Here is a 17,145-nt window from a genome sequence, read left to right as displayed (position 1 = left end):
CATATTTTCTATACATTTTTATTTAATGTGTTTTCTGAATCTGTCCTGTATTGGTAAATTGCTGCCAGGTGAATCCTGACTTTCTCCTACATCGGTAAATATGTGAAATATTAGATCAACCAGTTTTCTGAAATAGTTCAGAGGTATGAACCATCAGCTGGCAAGTACATAGTGTATATAGCCAGAGCACAACACAATGTTACATTCCTGACAGTGGAAGGACAAAGATTGGAACGGGGTTAGTACTGAGAGAGACGAAGAAGAGCGAGACTGCTGCACACTGCATGTACACTTTTCCTTGTGATTGTCTTATTTATTCCATACTCTAATTATTATTTCGGCTCTGCATTGCTCTTTTTTTTTTTTTTTGAATAGAAATGACATAACCTGTCAACACATTACAATAACAGCAGGAATGTGAATCTTGTCCTGTCTCTTCCAATTGATTTTACACAATTACAATTAACAATACCTTTAGCCATGTAAACTTTAGTCATGGTTTACAACAGAACATCCCTCCAAAGCACACTGTTATATTGTCAACATGACTAATCAATTTGACTGTCTTATTCGAACACAATGAAACAAGTTCTTGCCATTCTGAGGTACTGACATGTTCACTGACAGATTTTTACCATTGAGAGATAAACTGCATATTTTAAGAAACTGGATTTTGCAGGTAGTCCATGCTGTTTCTTTACTAATAATTTTGAGAAATATGCTTACTGTTTTACCAAAGTATTTATTTTAGTTGATCTAAGATTAGTTGAACATATTGGCCTAAATATGTTGTCATTTTTCTATTAGCAAAAAAATTTGTGATATGCCAAAACTCAAAAATATATATCTGTTGTCATATTTTTCATCCATGTGGGTTGGCTTTTTTTCACCTGATGGGTTGATGATGTTGTTGGGACAGTTCTGTATTAGAATCTACAGAGTAAACATAAGAAGGCTAACTTTACCTAATGTGTTTATCATGTTGTGCTTGACTGGTGTAATTTTAGATAATGCCACACTGTATCACTGTTGGTTGTAAATAAAACAACAGTGAGGTCAGACTGGACCATTTCCAGACTGAAAAAGTAAAGAAGCACGATCAACCAGTTTTCTGAAATAGTTCAGAGGTATTAACCCTCAAGCGGAAAGTAATTGTCCTGACAGTGGAAGGACAAAGATTGGGTCGGGGTCAATAGTCAGTGAAGAAGAGGAAGAGGAGTGGGAAAGAGCCAAACACAACTTCTGAAGGACCTACATTGTGTCCTCAATATTTCACTCCAGGCGACTGTGAGTCATTTGTACGAGCAAAACTGATGAGGGGTCTAACAGGTGATCTACAGTTTTTATCCACAAAGCACCTAAACCCCATTGCCGCCGGCTAAACAGCGAAAAATGCTGGAAGGAATCAGACATGCAGCGCTGGAAACTTTTTGAAATGCCAACAGAGCTAATTGCTGCTGCCGCTGGTACTGAATATGTACGACCAAACCGACACCGGACCCTAAACAGCTGTAACTGGACCAGACACTGAGCTAGAGAGCTACTTGCTTACGGATCACACAGTCCGACCACAGATATGTGTCTTTCATTGTTTCATTTATGATGTTGAAAGTGGGAGCAGCACCAAAACACCAGCTCCATCATCATTACTCCTTGTGTTTTCTACATTCCCATTGATTTCAATGCTCTCTGGTTCATTCTGAAAAGGCTTGAAAACATTGCCCATGGCTATTTTGGCTAGATGAACCTAAAGCAATCGGACCTCTAAACGTTATTTACAAAGAATGCATTGCAGTGTGACCAACATGGCAACGTTCATGTAACAATATTTATTTATAATTCAGAAAAACTAAACAACCTAAATATTTCTCAAATAAAGTATATTATTACAAATAATCATGGATCCTTTTAAGAATTCTTTGTTTCTGAGTAAAACTTTCAGACATGATGATAGTGTGGTCTCACCTGTTTAGTTGCTTGTTCCCTGGGATACCGGGAGAGGTGTTGTCGCAAGATCTCCGTCTTTTTCCATTCACCCAACCAAAGCTCTCGGGAGAACACAGACTTTTGGGGTGTGAGCCGTTGGTACATGGCCTTATTTTGCCCACCGATAGCCACAATATCCTGCTTCCTTTTGCCAGCATTCAAACTGAGGATACAGAAAAAGTTTAACAAAAGTGTTCTTTTGTTTCCAATTTGTTCTCTAAGATCTCCCCAAAAAACTAACCTACAGAAAAAAAGCATCACGTAGCACCTGTATCTAAGGTTATGAAGAGATTTCACTTACAGTAAATGATTAACCTGTTCTGGAGTCCATATAGCCCATTAGTGGACTTTTTACATATTCAGCAATTCATATTATACACTATATTGCCAAAATTATTTGCCCACCCATCCAAATGATCAAAGTCTGTTCCAATAACTTCCATGGCCACAGGTGTATAAAATGAAGCACCTAGGCATGCAGACTGTTTTTACAAACATTGGTGGCAGAACGGGTCACCAATCATGTTGCTGTCACTCTCAGGAGCTCAGTGAGTGTGGAATTGTGATGGGAGACCACCTGTGCAGCATATCCAGTTGTAAAATTTCTTCCTTCCTAAATATTCCACAGTCAAATGTCAGCTGTATTATGAGAAAATGGAAGTGTTTGGGAAAGAGAGCAACTCAGCCATGAAGTGGTAGGCCGTGTAAACTAACAGAGTGAGTTCAGCGAATGCTGAAGCACATAGTGCGACAAGGTCTGCAACTCTCTGCAGATTCAATCACTACAAACCTCCAAACTTCATGTGACCTTCAGATTAGCTCAGGAACACTGTTCAGAGAGCTTTATGGAATGGGTTTCCTTGGTGGAGCAGGAGCATCCTAGCCTAACATTACCAATGCATTGGAAAAACCTTTGGATGCAGTGGTGTAAAGCATGCCGCCACTGGAGTCTAGAGCAGTAGAGGCATTTCTGGAGTGACAAATCGCACTTCTTCATCTGGAAATTTGATAGACGAGTCAGGGTTTGGTGGTTGCTAGACCGCGGTACTTGTCTGACTGCATTGTGCCAAGTGTAAAGTTTGGTGGATGGGGAATTAAGGTGTGGGTTTGTTATCCGGGAGCTTGGCTTGGCCCCTTAGTTCCAGTGAAAGAACTCTGAATAGTTCAGCATACCAAGACATTTTCGACAACTCCATGCTCCCAACTTTGTGGGAACAGTTTGGAGCTGGACCCTTTCTCTTCCAACATGACTGTGCAGTGGTGCACAAAGAAATGGATGGAGAGCCTGGTGTGGAGAAAATCAAGACTTTATAATTATTTTTATTTATTCTTGACTGCTAAACAAGAAGCAGTCTGCCACCTAGAGACACCTCCTGTCAAATTAATCAATAGGCTCCCGTTTAGTAGAAGAAGAGGTAGTAGAAGAGGTAATCTACTGTACACTGAGCTAAGAGCTCTGTTAAGACCAGTGGTTCCTCAGTGAGGATACAAGCTTGGACGTTTAGAAACATTTCTACTGCCATACAGGAGAGATGGAAAAATTACAGTGAAAAAAAAACCGCAGCAGAGGTTAGCAAAACAAGTATGACGGACTGTTAGGGCCCGACTAAGATTTTTTGTTAAACTACTGTACAAAAAAGTCTGAATATTACGAGAACAAAGTCATATTACGAGAATAGATACTACTAGTTGTTAAAAGACGAGATTCTTATTAAAACTTAATTTTAATAAGAAAAAAGTTTGCTAGTGTGATTAAGATATGACATGGCCATCTCAGCAAGTCGTTCTTTGAAATAACAGTTCTATCAATAGTTGTTGATTATTTCAAGCGTCTTAATAGATCAGATTTGTTTCTGATCTGTTAAGATTAAATATTTCCTTATTTGTAAGACAAAACCAACTATAACTGTACAAGACCCTCAGTGTTCCTTACTGTAGAACAGTGTGGTGTTAAATTTTCATAACTTTTCTTTTTACTTTATTCTCGTATCATTACAACTTTGTTGTCAATTAAAGCAAACAGGCAAAAAAAAAAAAAAAGAAAGAAAAAAAAACACACACAAAAAAACTCTTAGTCAGGCCCTAACTCGGCATTAAGAATGTAACAGCTCTTAGAAAAAGCCCAAGACATAGATAAGGCCTATTTTTTCTGAACGTAAAATATCCACTTTTCATCTCTTCTGACAAGCTGTAATAAGCAGTATTGTTGCAAATTTTGCACAAACATTTTTTAAAACTATATAACTTTACAAGCTGAAAAAGCTGTAAAAATAATAAAATTTTATTGTAAAAATGTACGTCAAAGATGATCATTTGCACTTTTTCTCTATTGAGAATCCCACAGACTGAGCAGTCTTGAGTTAATAAACTGCACTGGGAACTTGTTTATAAACTTAAAACAATAAATTTAGCGACTACCTCTCATTTCAGTTGTTTTGATAATTGGGTCATTTAATGGTGGAGCCAGTGGGTAGTACAGATAAATTATTAAATATTATCAGATTCTGAATAGTATTTCAATTTGGACAGGGGTCAGTTGGCGTAAAATCTTTTTATTATCCCTAGGGGTGGCATGATAGAAAATAACCTGGAAACACTGAAGAAGGTGAGTGAATATTTTTGGCAATATAGTGTATGTGGTACCCATATCTTTTTTATATTCTTGTTCATGCATTCATCCTGTTCTAGATACATAATGATAAATAAAAAATATTATTTCTTGTCTTATGTCTTATTTGCTTCCATGAAGTAAATAACACTTGTGATGTCTCATTTGCTGCATGTCATGTGATGTAGATCAGCATTTCCCAATTCCAGTCCTCAGGCCCCCCTGCTCTGCATGTTTTAGATGTGCCTCTATTCCAGAGCAGCTGATTCAAATGATTGCATGACCATCAAGTGCTGCAGAAACCTGTTGATCACCCATATATTCAATCCAGGTGTGTAGCAGAAGGGAAACACCTAAAACATGCAGACCAGGGAGGCCTGAGGACCGGAACTGGGAAACACTGATGTAGATGATGTAGGCCACTTAAGGGTTTTAGACACTGAGGCCTAGTGGCAGCATGTTGCTTGTTTAAAATGTCAAAGCAGAATTTGCAAAACATCTCCATATAAGTTGTGAGCTTTACTGGTCTCTAGGAATTTCTTTGGTTCTGCCAGTGGTTGACTTGCTTGAAGACTGGTCTTGTTTGTCAAAGGTCACCATCTTCTCTTTCCTTTCCAGTCTCTGCAAACACAAACATAGAACTGACTACAAACACATGTACAGCTGAACTCTGTGGCACTGCATGTACACTTTTCCTTGTGATTGTCTTATGTCCCATTTCTATTCTAAGATTTTTTGTGCTCTGCATTGATCTTTTTTCTTTTTGGAATCAAAATGACATGACCTGTCAACACATTACAATAGCAGCATGAATGTGAATCTTGTCCTATCTCTTGCAATTGATAGCCCACAATTACAATTCACAATACCTTCTGCCATGTAAACTTTAGTCATGGTTTACAACAGAACATCCCTCCAAAGCACACTGTTATATTGTCAACATGACAAATCAATTTGACTGTCTTATTCGAACACAATGAAACTGTAAGGATTTGGTTGTTTCTGTGTGTTTATTTAGGTTTCTGTGTTCTGTAGAATCTCTGTGTTGTCCCATCTACCCCTTGATTAGTTACACCTGTTCCTTGTTTCTCTTGATTGTCTCCCTGTGTATTTAAACCCACCTGTTTTCCTTGGTCCTTGTCTTATCTGTCCTGTTCATCCAGATGTCTGTTGTTTACCATTTGCTACCAGTTTTGAGCCTTAACCTTCCACGCATTCTGTGCTGCCTGGATTTTGGACTTTGGATTTGTATTTTCACCATTAAATTACCATTTATTCTCTCCAACTTGGGTCCGCCGAGTCTGCCTCACCACCTTCATGACCACACTTCATGACAGAAACAAGGACTTGCCATTCTGAGGCACTGACATGTTCACTGACAGATTTTTACCATTGAGAGATAAACTGCAAATTTTAAGAAACTGGATTTTGCAGGTAATCCATGTTGTTTCTTTACTAATAATTTTGAGAAATATGCTTACTGTTTTGCCAATGAATTTATTTTAGTTGATCCAAAATTAGTTGAACATATTGGCCTAAATATGTTGTAATTTTCCGATTAACTAAAAAATTTGTGATATGCTAAAACTCAAATGCATATCTGTTGTCATATTTTTCATTCATGGAGTTTGCCATTTTCTCACCTGATGGGTTAATGACGTTGCTGGGACAGTTCTGTACTAGAATCTACAGAGTAAACACAGGAAGGCTAACTTTACCTAATTTGTTTATCATGTTGTGCTTGACTGGTGTAATTTTAGATAATGCCACATTGTATCACTGTTGGTTGTAAATAAAACAACAGTGAGGTCAGACTGGATCATTTCCAGACTGAAAAAGTAAAGAAGCGCGATCAACCAGTTTTCTGAAATAGTTCAGAGGTATGAACCTTCAACTGGAAAGTGCATGTCCTGACAGTGGAAGGACAAAGATTGGGTCAATAGTCAGAGGGAAGAAGAGGAGCGCGAGAGAGCCAAACACAACTTCCGAAGGCCTTAAATGGTGCCCTCAACATTTCACTCCAGGCGACTGAGTCATTTGTACGAGCGAAAGTGACGAGGGGTCTAACAGGTGACAGTTTTTATCCACAAAGTGCCTAAACCCAAGAAACCTCACATCTCTTGCCTCAATGACTACCGGCCAGTGGCACTAACCCCTGTGGTGAGAAAGTGTTTTGAAAAACTGGTCTGGGGTCACATCGCAGTACTTCTCCCTCCTGGCTTTGACCACCACCAGTTCGCCTACAGAGCCAACAGATCCACAGAGGACGCCGTGATCACGGCCCTCCCTGCTGCTCTGTCACATCTGGAGCAGCAGGGCAGCTATGTGCGGATGCTCTTTGTGGACTACAGCTCTGCTTTTAATACCATCCTCCCTCACAGACTGGTGGACAAATTGGGGGACCTGGGCCTCCCTCACTCCACCCGCATGTGGATTCTGAGCTTACTGACCAACCGACAGCAGAGAGTTAGGGTGGGAAAACATACATCCACTGCCCTCAGCCTTAGTACTGGCTCTCCACAGGGCTGTGTGCTGAGCCTCCTGCTCTATTGTCTGTACACATACGACTGCACCTCTGCCCACCACAGCAACACCATCATCAAGTTTGCTGATGACACCACAGTGGTGGGGCTCATCTCAGGAGGCGACGAGTGCGCCTACAGGGGTGAGGTGGAGCGGCTGTTGCAGTGGTGCAGGGAGAACAATCTGCTCCTCAACAACTCAAAGACAAAAGAACTCATAATAGATTACAGGAGGTATAAAACGGACATTACACCACTAACCATTGGGGGAAAATGTGTGGAGAGGGTAGCTGATTTCCGTTTCCTGGGGGTCCACATTGAGCAGGGCCTCACATGGAACATGAACACCTTCGAGGTGATAAAAAAGGCCCAGCAAAGACTGTACTTCCTGAGGGTTCTCAGGAGGAACAACATCAAGGAGAAGCTGCTGGTGTCCTTCTACAAGTGCTCCATAGAGAGCATACTGACCTACTGTATCTGCGTATGGTATAACAGCAGCACTATGGCTCAAAGGAAAGCTCTCCAAAGGGTTGTGAATACAGCCCAAAAAATCCCCTCACTGGAGGACCTGCACAGCGACCGCTGTCTAAGAAAAGCACAACACACCACAAAGGACACTTCTCACCCCGGACATTCTCTGTACACACTGCTGCCTTCAGGCAGAAGATGCAGAGCAATCAGAACAAGAACCAACCGTCTCAGAGACAGTTTTTACCCGATAGCAATAACAAAACTAAATGCAATCGAAAACAACCATTAATCAACATGATTGATGTATGTGAGAATGTGGCTATTCTTATTTTTTTGTTTGTTTAATTAATTAATTTATTTTTTACCAGTTATTTGTTAATTCTTACATTGTGTGTGAATTGTGAGACAGTTATTTTTTGTTTTTAAGCATATTCACTGACTGATGGCACCTTTTAAATTTTGTTGTCCTTGTGACAATGACAATAAAGATTTACAGTATTACAGTATTGCCGCCGGCTAAACAGAGAAAAATGCTGGAAGGAAGATCAGACATGCAGCGCTGGAAACTTTTTGAAATGCCAACAGAGCTAATTGCTGCTGCCGTTGGTACTGAATATGTACGACCAAACCGACACCGGACCCTAAACAGCTGTAACTGGACCAGACACTGAGCTAGAGAGCTACTTGCTTACGGATCACACAGTCTGACCACAGATATGTGTCTTTCATTGTTTCATTTATGATGTTGAAAGTGGGAGCAGCACCAAAACACCAGCTCCATCATCATTACTCCTTGTGTTTTCTACATTCCCATTGATTTCAATGCTCTCTGGTTCATTCTGAAAAGGCTTGAAAACATTGCCCATGGCTATTTTGGCTAGATGAACCTAAAGCAATCGGACCTCTAAACGTTATTTACAAAGAATGCATTGCAGTGTGACCAACATGGCAACGTTCATGTAACAATATTTTTTTATAATTCAGAAAAACTAAACAACCTAAATATTTCTCAAATAAAGTATATTATTACAAATAATCATGGATTCTTTTAAGAATTCTTTGTTTCTGAGTAAAACTTTCAGACATGATGATAGTGTGGTCTCACCTGTTTAGTTGCTTGTTCCCTGGGATACCGGGAGAGGTGTTGTCGCAAGATCTTTGTCTTCATCCAGTCACCCAGAAAATGCTCTCGGCAGTACACCGACTTTCGGGATAAGATTCGTTGGTACATGGCCTGATTTTCCTCACTGATAACCATAAGATCCTGCTTCCTTTTTCTAGTATTCATACTGAGGATACAGAAAAATTTAAACAAAAGTGTTCTTTTGTTTCCTATTTGTCCTCTAATGTCCCCAAAAATCTAACCTAAAGACAAATGCATCACATAGCATCTGTATCTAAGGTTATGAAGAGATTTCACTTACAGTAAATCATTAACCTGTTCTGGATTCTATATAACCCATTAGTGGACTTTTTACATATTCAGTATTCATATATATTTCATATTGCCACAAGTATTTGCCCACCCATCAAAATGATCAAAGTCTGTTCCAATCACTTCCATGGCCACAGGTGTATAAAATGAAGCACCTAGGCATGCAGACTGTTTTTACAAACATTGGTGACATAACGGGTCGCTCTCAGGAGCTCAGTGAGAGTGGAACTGTGATGGGACCCCCCCTGTGCAAGTGTTGGATGCAGTGGTGTAAAGGCACTATACTCTAGAGCAATGGAGGCATTCTTTGGAGTGACGAATCACACTTCTCCTTCTGGAAATCTGATAGACGAGTCTGAGTTTGGTGGCTGCTAGACTTGGTGGTACTTGTCTGTCTGCATTGTGCCAAGTGTAAAGTTTGGTGGACGGGGGATTATGGTGTGGGGTTGTTATTCAGGACATGGGCTTTGCCTCTCTACCAACATGACTGTGCACCAGAGCATAAAGCAAAGTCCATAAAGACATGGATGGAGAGTCTGGTGTGGATGAACTTGACTGGCCCGCAAAGAGTCCTGACCTCAACCCTATAAAACACCTTTCGGGTGAATTAGAGCAGAGAGTGAGAGCCAGGCCTTCTAGTCCAACATCAGTATGTGACCTCACTATGCGTTTCTGATAGAATGGTCAAAAATCCCCATTAACACTCCTAAACCTTGTGGACAGCCTTCCCAGAAGAGTTGAAGCTGATCTAGCAGCAAAGGGTGGACCAACGTCATATTGAACCCTGTGGTTCAGGAAGGGGATGTCATTTAAACTCATGTGAGTCACGACAGGTGAGCAAATACTTTTGGCAATATAGTGTAGCTACATTGATATCAATTTCTACTTAACATATTAGATGTGCTTGTGTAAAATAAATATTTAGTTAAGAATGAAATGAAAGAATAGCAAAGCCTTTCATGACATCAACTGTCAAGTGACTCAAAACATATAGGTGACTTATAAATTTGTTTCTTTTATATTATATTAAAGTAATCCCAAAATGTCTAACCTTTTAAAGTAGTATTCATTCCTGTCATTCACTGTGCTTTTGATGTTAGCCATCCTGGAAGCCAAAAGACGATCGTCTCTCATCCTGGAAGCCAAAAGACAATTGTCTCTCCTGGCAGCAGACAGTCGTCGATCCTTCACCAAGTTAAAAACCAGAAATTTAACATGGAAACATATTAAAACCAATTTTTAAATTTTCAGAGAATGTCTTTACAGTCCATACACTGATGTGTCTCCACAATTTGAAGACAGTTATTTGCGATGTAGAAAGAGGAGGAAAACCTATCAAATTATTTTTCAGTTTTTAGAAGAAATAGCCATCTGAGCTAAAAATAACCTACAATAAAACCTCAGACTAAAGACTTTATAGAAACACCTTTTGCATTTCCTTACAGCACTCAGTTTTCTTGGTCTGTCAACATGCAAACCTTCATTTGTCAATATTTGCCCTCTTTGCCTTTCAAATATTCTGCACATTGATTTTGTTTTGGTATATATATGATTTGTAGAATACTGTACAGTTGGTCAGGAAACTGTTGCATATAGCTGGCTTTATGACTTGTTGCATCTGTGTTTGTGTGTCTGCTTACTGACCTGCAATCTCTTCATTTTACACTGGGAATTTGCTGATTTGCGCCTTCTCCTGGTGTCCACTACAGGGTGGGCAAATTGCACCTGTGCAGGTAGAAGCAAAGAAAACCGACTTGAACTTGGTTTGTAGCAGGTGTTGCGGATAGATGTAGCGCTGGATCACGTGGTGTTAGTGGTGATTGTATAGTAGATCACATGTTGCTCACCTGGTGACTTTAGTGAGTGGGTGATTGGGGAAGTCTACTTTTTGCTGACCAATGCAGGTTGTAACCAAAGGTTGTATGTTTTTTCGTCTTTGATCACTGTTTAAACCTGCGGATCCGTTTTTAATGCTGCTTTTGGACACGAATGTCTGTTATTCACTTATGTTCTGCCTTCGATTTTTGATGATATTGAGGAAAATAAAATCATCTTAACTGCAGCTTGGATTTAAGTTTTGAACAGCTAGCGCAACCTTGTTTGACAGTCGTTAATAGCAGGGTTTTTCTCCACTGTGTCTTGTGTTGCTTAAGGGGCATGAAATGTCAAGACTTTCTCTAGCTTTTGTAGCTCAAACTAACAACTACTGTTTCTCACACTGATCCAGGTTCTGATGGAGTTTTTTGTTCTGTTAAAGGAGAGTTTTCTTTTCCATTACTACAGGAGAAATTGTTGCAAAGTTAGTGATTAATGCAGTTGACTGTCCACTATCTGTATGTGCTAGGTTTGGAAGAATGGTTGCTTCAAAGTCTATGACTCAATGTAGTTGGTTAGGTTTCCAGACAGAAAAGATTTTCCTAATTTACATAACATACATAACTTGACTGTGGGATCATTTAATATCTAGCAAAAACTGAAATGTATGTAATTTACTTTAAATCTATCTATATGGGGGATTCAAGGTTTCAAAAATTGTCATACCAGCTCAGTACGAAATTCAGACTCAGGTCCCATCAAGAGGCCTAAAAATAACATCTATCTGTCTGTCTGTCTATTCTTATTTTATTGAACGCGCCAAGTTACAATAAAATTACAGCAATGCAATAAACAATAAACAGCCAAAGGAGTGAGTAGAAATATAAACTTATTAAAACGCAACCCTTCTCCAGGAACATCATGTTTATAAGTGTTGTATCAGTATACCTTCATTCTACTTTCAGGTTCCTGCTTAGTACGATTCATTCAATAATACGCTAATAACAACTCTTACTACAAAAATAATGACAATATTGACTCTTACAATTACTACGGTGGCCCTGAGGTGCAAACCACTTCAGCAAATTGAAAGCACAATTACAAATTACAAAAGCACTACAACATTAACGAAGCACAATTACAAATTACGAAAGCACTACAACATTAAGGAAAGCACTACAACATTAACAAAATGGAAAGGGTATGTCCTAGTTGGAGACCTAAGAAATCGCTGGTTGGACAATAGGCATGAATACTATACGCAGAGTCCTATTACGTCGCCGCCATCTTGACAGTGGCAGTGGAGAAAACGTGCTACGTGGACTAGTTTCAACGTTTTTACTGTACAAAGTGGACCCACTGCCTTTACGTTACGTTTTTCAATTCATATCTTGAAATAGCAAATGCACATTGAATTATAGAATAGTGTTAATATGTTCATGAATACATCACTGTAAAGGTATGTGTGTGGGTTCATCAATAAAAACAATTTATCAGAATCAGCTGTATCAAATGTAATTATTGTGCCCCAAAACAATTAAATAATCACATCAAAAAGTTCGAAATGTTGTCCTTTGTTTTTGTTTTTTTCATTCCTATATATAATAATGTGTGAGAGATTGTATCAGTGGCATTCATAAACCTGAAATACTTTGCAGAACGGCACCTTATGAAGTTCGGTCCATTAACTTGTATTAGCTTGCTGGTAGATAAGCCACTCTCAATATGGCGGACGCTATAACGTATCGCAACAACGGGCCGACACGCTCAAGCGATAACTTCCGGTTCAAAAGCACTGTCGTCCAATCAGCGATCTCTCAGGTCTCCAACTGGGACATACCCTTTCCGTTTTGTTAATGTTGTAGTGCTTTTGTAATTTGTAATTGTGCTTTCAATTTGCTGAAGTGGTTTGCACCTCAGGGCCACCGTACAATGCGCTGTAATAACAACATAATACATCAAGATAGTTTCTCATATTTAGTGCAAACTGTTTCCTTATACAAAAGTTTGAATTACCGTATTTTCCACACTATAAGGCGCACCACACTATAAGGCGCACCACATTATAAGGCGCACCTTCAATGAATGGCCTATTTAAAAACTTTTTTCATATATAAGGCGCACCGCATTATAAGGCGCATAGAATAGATGCTACAGTAGAGGCTGGGGTTATGTTATGCATCCATTAGATGGAACTGCGCTAAAGGGAATGTCAACAAAACAGTCAGATAGGTCAGTAAAACTTTATTAATAGATTACAAACCAGCGTTCTGAAAACTCTGTTCATTCCCAAAATGAACAGCTGTTGCTTCCTCCACTTCTGCACCATTGAGTTGTTCATGTTAAATTCTAACGCTGCTGCTCTATTCCCGTGTTCTACTGTGTGACTGATCGCCTTGAGTTTAAACTCTGCGTCGTAAGCGTGTCTCTTAATAGAAGCCATTTTGGGGTCTTTACACAAAACCCAGCGTGCACCGCGCGCTTCTTCTTCTACGGGGGAAAATGAAGTCGGCAGCTGCTTACCGTATTTGCAAGACCTGTTGTGGCTTAATATTGGTCCATATATAAGGCGTACCGGATTGTAAGGCGCATTGTTGGCTTTTGAGAAAATTGAAGGTTTTTAGGTGCGCCTTATAGTGCGGAAAATACGGTATTTAATATTCGTATGTTGTTTTAATTCATGTTCCATAGTTTCACACCACAGACTGAAACGCAAAAACTTCTTCTTGTGGTTATGATCTTACAAACTTTGGATTTGTAGATTAAACAAACTTTCAGAAAGAAGGAAAGAGAAAAAAGAACACATCCAAACTATTTGGATTATTTCTGAGTTACTGAGTTCCTTAGTACAGTATACGGTGTACTAAAGTCACATCTGACAGTTTTGATTGTGTCTTTTTTGTGTTGGTAGTCTGAATGGTTAATAAAGGGCCGTTTTCATGTGTAGTTCCATCTCAATTTTACACACTGAGATGGAACTCAATGTGTAAGAGTTCCACATTGAACAGAAATAAACTATGGAGGACCAAAACTGACATAAGAAATAATATAAGAAATAAAAGTATAAATATATATTTATCCTTTTATTTTTGTCAGTTTTGGTCCTCCATAATAACATGCAGCGAATTAATCGATTTTCAATCAGTTTTTGTAACAAAGAGTTATATAAACACGTTTTCACTGAGGCTCTTTAAATGTGTATATATTTGAAATTTGAAATTGACATTTCTGACTATATACACAAATGTCAATTTGACAAGCTGGTCTACTTTGTATACAGGCGCTTATTGCGAGGGAACGCAAAAGTATTGTGAGGTAACGCAAAAGAAAAAAAATGTTCTCTATGTCCCCTAGGAGGCTCCGTAGATTGCATCTTCCCAGTGGAACAAATAATCAACGGGAAGAAGAAATGGACAACGTGATATTTATAACGGTCACGGAGGACACTGGACACAAGAGGAAAGTGAGGCGGAACTGGAGGACCAAATCCCCAGTAATAAAGAAACAGAGGTACACAACATAAACGTCATTAAAGAAACACATTTGATGTAATTGCATAAATATTAATATACACCGAGGTACATTACCCTTAATATAAAAAAGTCATCAAATTAAACCTCTTGCTACAGGCTTTTCCCATCATCCTACCTTGTCGAGGTGGTTTGAATAGCGTCTGGATTGCCATTTCTGCTGCAAATGGTTGGCGATAGGATTAAAGGGCTGGTAGCTCTTGTACATGTCGATGTTAATTTAACCTCTCATCGATGGAGCTGTCTGTACTTGCTGTGTGTTGACACATTGTTGCCTAGAGACGTTATTCACCCACCGCACCACCAGATCAGTTTTTTAAAAAAAATTTTTAATAAACTTTATTTACAAATAAAGAATATACAGTGGCAGACAGTAGTATGCTCGAGGTGCTGGGGTAATAAATCTATGGAAGCCCGTTTCCGCCATTCTGTAAAAATTTTTTTATAAATTATCTCATTATAATGAGATAATATTTCAAAAATAATGAGATACTATCTCAAAATAATGAGATACTATCTCAAAATAATGGGATACTATCTCATTACAATGAGATACTATCTCAAAATAATGGATACTATCTCATTATAATGAGAAACTCTATCTCAAAATAATGAGATACTATCTCATTATATTGAGATAACTTGAGTTGGCTCTATAGTTTGAGATATGCTCAACTTGATAGAAAGAAATTGATATTGATAATAACATTGAGCAATACTTTAGAAGTGGTTTTACTAATCTTGAAATCTTGCGAGTTTTGGAAGAAACCCATAATGTTAAATTAAGTCTCCGGACACTGGAGAGAAGACTGCAAAAGAAGCGCCTTTGGCATAGAAAAAATAAGACAGATGTTGCAGAAGTGGCCTCTTTTATTGAGCAACAACTACAAGGGTCTGGGAGACAGCACGGCTACAGGAGGATGCACCAGAAATGTTGGATGGCTGGCATAGTCACAGACAGGGAAACAGTACTTCTTTTGATGCGCCTATTGGATCCCAACGGGGTTGACCTGTGTGCACAAAATCGCTTGAGATGAAGCTTATATGTCAGTCGGGGACCAAAGTATGTCTGGCACATCAATGGGTACGACAAATTAAAGGCTTATGGGATATGTATTAATGGCCTCCAGATCAATTTGCTGGGGCCTGCTTTAGAAATTCATAGGGAGGCACCTATTGTTCTACACTAAATAGAATGTCTCTTTATTATAATAATTTATTTTTCTTTCGTTACCGTTAATGCGGCTCGTCCCGGCAGTGCATTAGCCTGTTACCTAAAATAAGATTTTAGCTATTTTTCTTACTTATTAGCCATGTTTACTATATTGAATGGAGGAAGTAAATGTCAGACAACATGCTAGTGACGCCCCACATGCTACTGACAGCATTTAGGCTAACATTAGCATTTTTTCTAACTTTAGCTTATACACTAATTGTAACATACTGAATGACATACAGTACGTCCATGTTACTCAACATGCTTGTGATTCTCCACATGGTTTTAAGTACATTGCAGCTTTCTTTTGCATTGATGCTAATTTTTAGCATCAGAACGCTGGGTCTAAACTGACGGGCACACTTTGGCAGGCCCCGTTTAAATTTCTTTAGAAATTTTCTAGTTATTACTGTGCTATTCTCTTTGCATTGCTCACAAAAAAACAACACATATACTCATCATTTATACATTTTATGCTGTAAAAGTAGATTCCCAAATACTTGTTTCAATGGAAAATAGTCTATGGTCATTGTTATCCTTCACTGTAGTTTGAATTGACTTTTTAACATTTATTTTTAAATTTGTTAAAATTGTCACTTTGTCATGACAGCATAGTATGAGACAGATAATATGTAAAACAAAAAGAATTAGTTGAAAAATGCATTTTAAGAAAGAGTTGAAAAACTTGAACTTTGATCGGGTATAGGTTTCCGTATCTGTTCCATAAATATTAAGAGGTTTTAACTTTTCTTGATAGATTTCAGACCACTGAGCTCACGGAGGTCAGGGGTCTTTGTCTCCAGCGGGCCGCCAGACATAGTGGAAGAAAATTATTCTGCTTTCTTCAGGACTTCTGTAGGTGTTGCAGCTATTTTCTTTTCTTTTTTTTAATTGATTTTAGATTGATTTTCAAAATGATAGTAACTATTACTGTTAACTATTTTTGCCTATTGATAAATAGATTTTGGCCAAACTGTTTGATTGTTATTAGCATAAGAAAAAAACTAAGCTGTTTTAAGAAAGAAATAAGAAGTTATAACGCACAAGTCACTTTGCCTAAGCAGCAACTGTAAAATGGCTTATGTTTTGTTGCTTTTTGTTTGTTTTACTTTTGTCTGTTAGGATCCAGCTGTTGCCAAACTGCTGTGAGGATCCTATGGAATTGATGAATAAAATCCTCAGCTGACTGAACCCAGGATCATTTTAGAAAAAACAATTTATCTGACATTGTAAAGCAAGATGTGTTAAGAGCAGAACTTAAAGATTCAATATGGAGGAATGCTGTAGAAGTAAACATATTTATGCTGACACCTTGTGTAGAAATGAAGAATGTGTGGAAAGCAGGGCCCCAGAACCGAGTCTTATTCATAGGAAAGACAAATATGTTACATACTTCAAGAAAACGCCACTAAACTAAATCACAAAATACGTACTGAGTGTGTTTTAAATGCATTTCAGGTCGATATGAGAGAGCTGCATTACTGACTCCAAGTCCACTGATCCAGTCACTCCGGCTCCACTCGTTTCTCTGATCCACTGTTCCGGGGTTTGGTTGCGTTGTC

The 17,145-nt window shown here is 38.7% G+C and overlaps 1 protein-coding gene and 2 long non-coding RNA genes across 7 annotated transcripts in view; 1 reads left to right on the top strand and 2 right to left on the bottom strand.

Annotated features, from left to right (window-relative positions):
* The window catches only part of LOC114154166 (uncharacterized), a 26,948-nt gene extending 12,285 nt beyond the window's left edge, over positions 1-14,663 (bottom strand). For 2 of the 5 annotated variants that reach the window (XM_028033006.1, XM_028033032.1), the window contains exons 1-6: positions 14,486-14,662; positions 10,667-10,747; positions 10,074-10,207; positions 8,693-8,876; positions 5,118-5,215; positions 1,966-2,149 (exon numbers count right to left, since the gene is read on the bottom strand). In XM_028033006.1, the coding sequence (XP_027888807.1) occupies positions 1,966-2,149; positions 5,118-5,215; positions 8,693-8,876; positions 10,074-10,207; positions 10,667-10,747; positions 14,486-14,575 (771 nt within the window). In that variant the 5' untranslated portion in view covers positions 14,576-14,662. Of the gene's footprint in view, positions 1-1,965; positions 2,150-5,117; positions 5,216-8,692; positions 8,877-10,073; positions 10,208-10,666; positions 10,748-14,485 lie in introns of all 5 variants that reach the window. The other 3 variants (XM_028032996.1, XM_028033014.1, XM_028033023.1) reach the window with 3 other exon arrangements.
* On the top strand, positions 14,235-16,871 carry LOC114154200 (uncharacterized). The gene is made up of 3 exons (XR_003597518.1): positions 14,235-14,347; positions 16,341-16,438; positions 16,706-16,871. It is a non-coding gene; the product is annotated as an uncharacterized LOC114154200 (long non-coding RNA).
* LOC114154195 (uncharacterized) lies at positions 15,220-17,145 on the bottom strand. The gene is made up of 2 exons (XR_003597517.1): positions 17,017-17,145; positions 15,220-15,377 (listed from the first exon to the last, which is right to left on the bottom strand). It is a non-coding gene; the product is annotated as an uncharacterized LOC114154195 (long non-coding RNA).

Source organism: Xiphophorus couchianus, chromosome 2 (assembly GCF_001444195.1).
Source record: "Xiphophorus couchianus chromosome 2, X_couchianus-1.0, whole genome shotgun sequence".
NCBI classification, from domain to species: Eukaryota; Metazoa; Chordata; class Actinopteri; order Cyprinodontiformes; family Poeciliidae; genus Xiphophorus; species Xiphophorus couchianus.
Note: the sequence above shows the minus strand (reverse complement) of the source record. Positions and strands in the feature narration are given on the sequence as shown.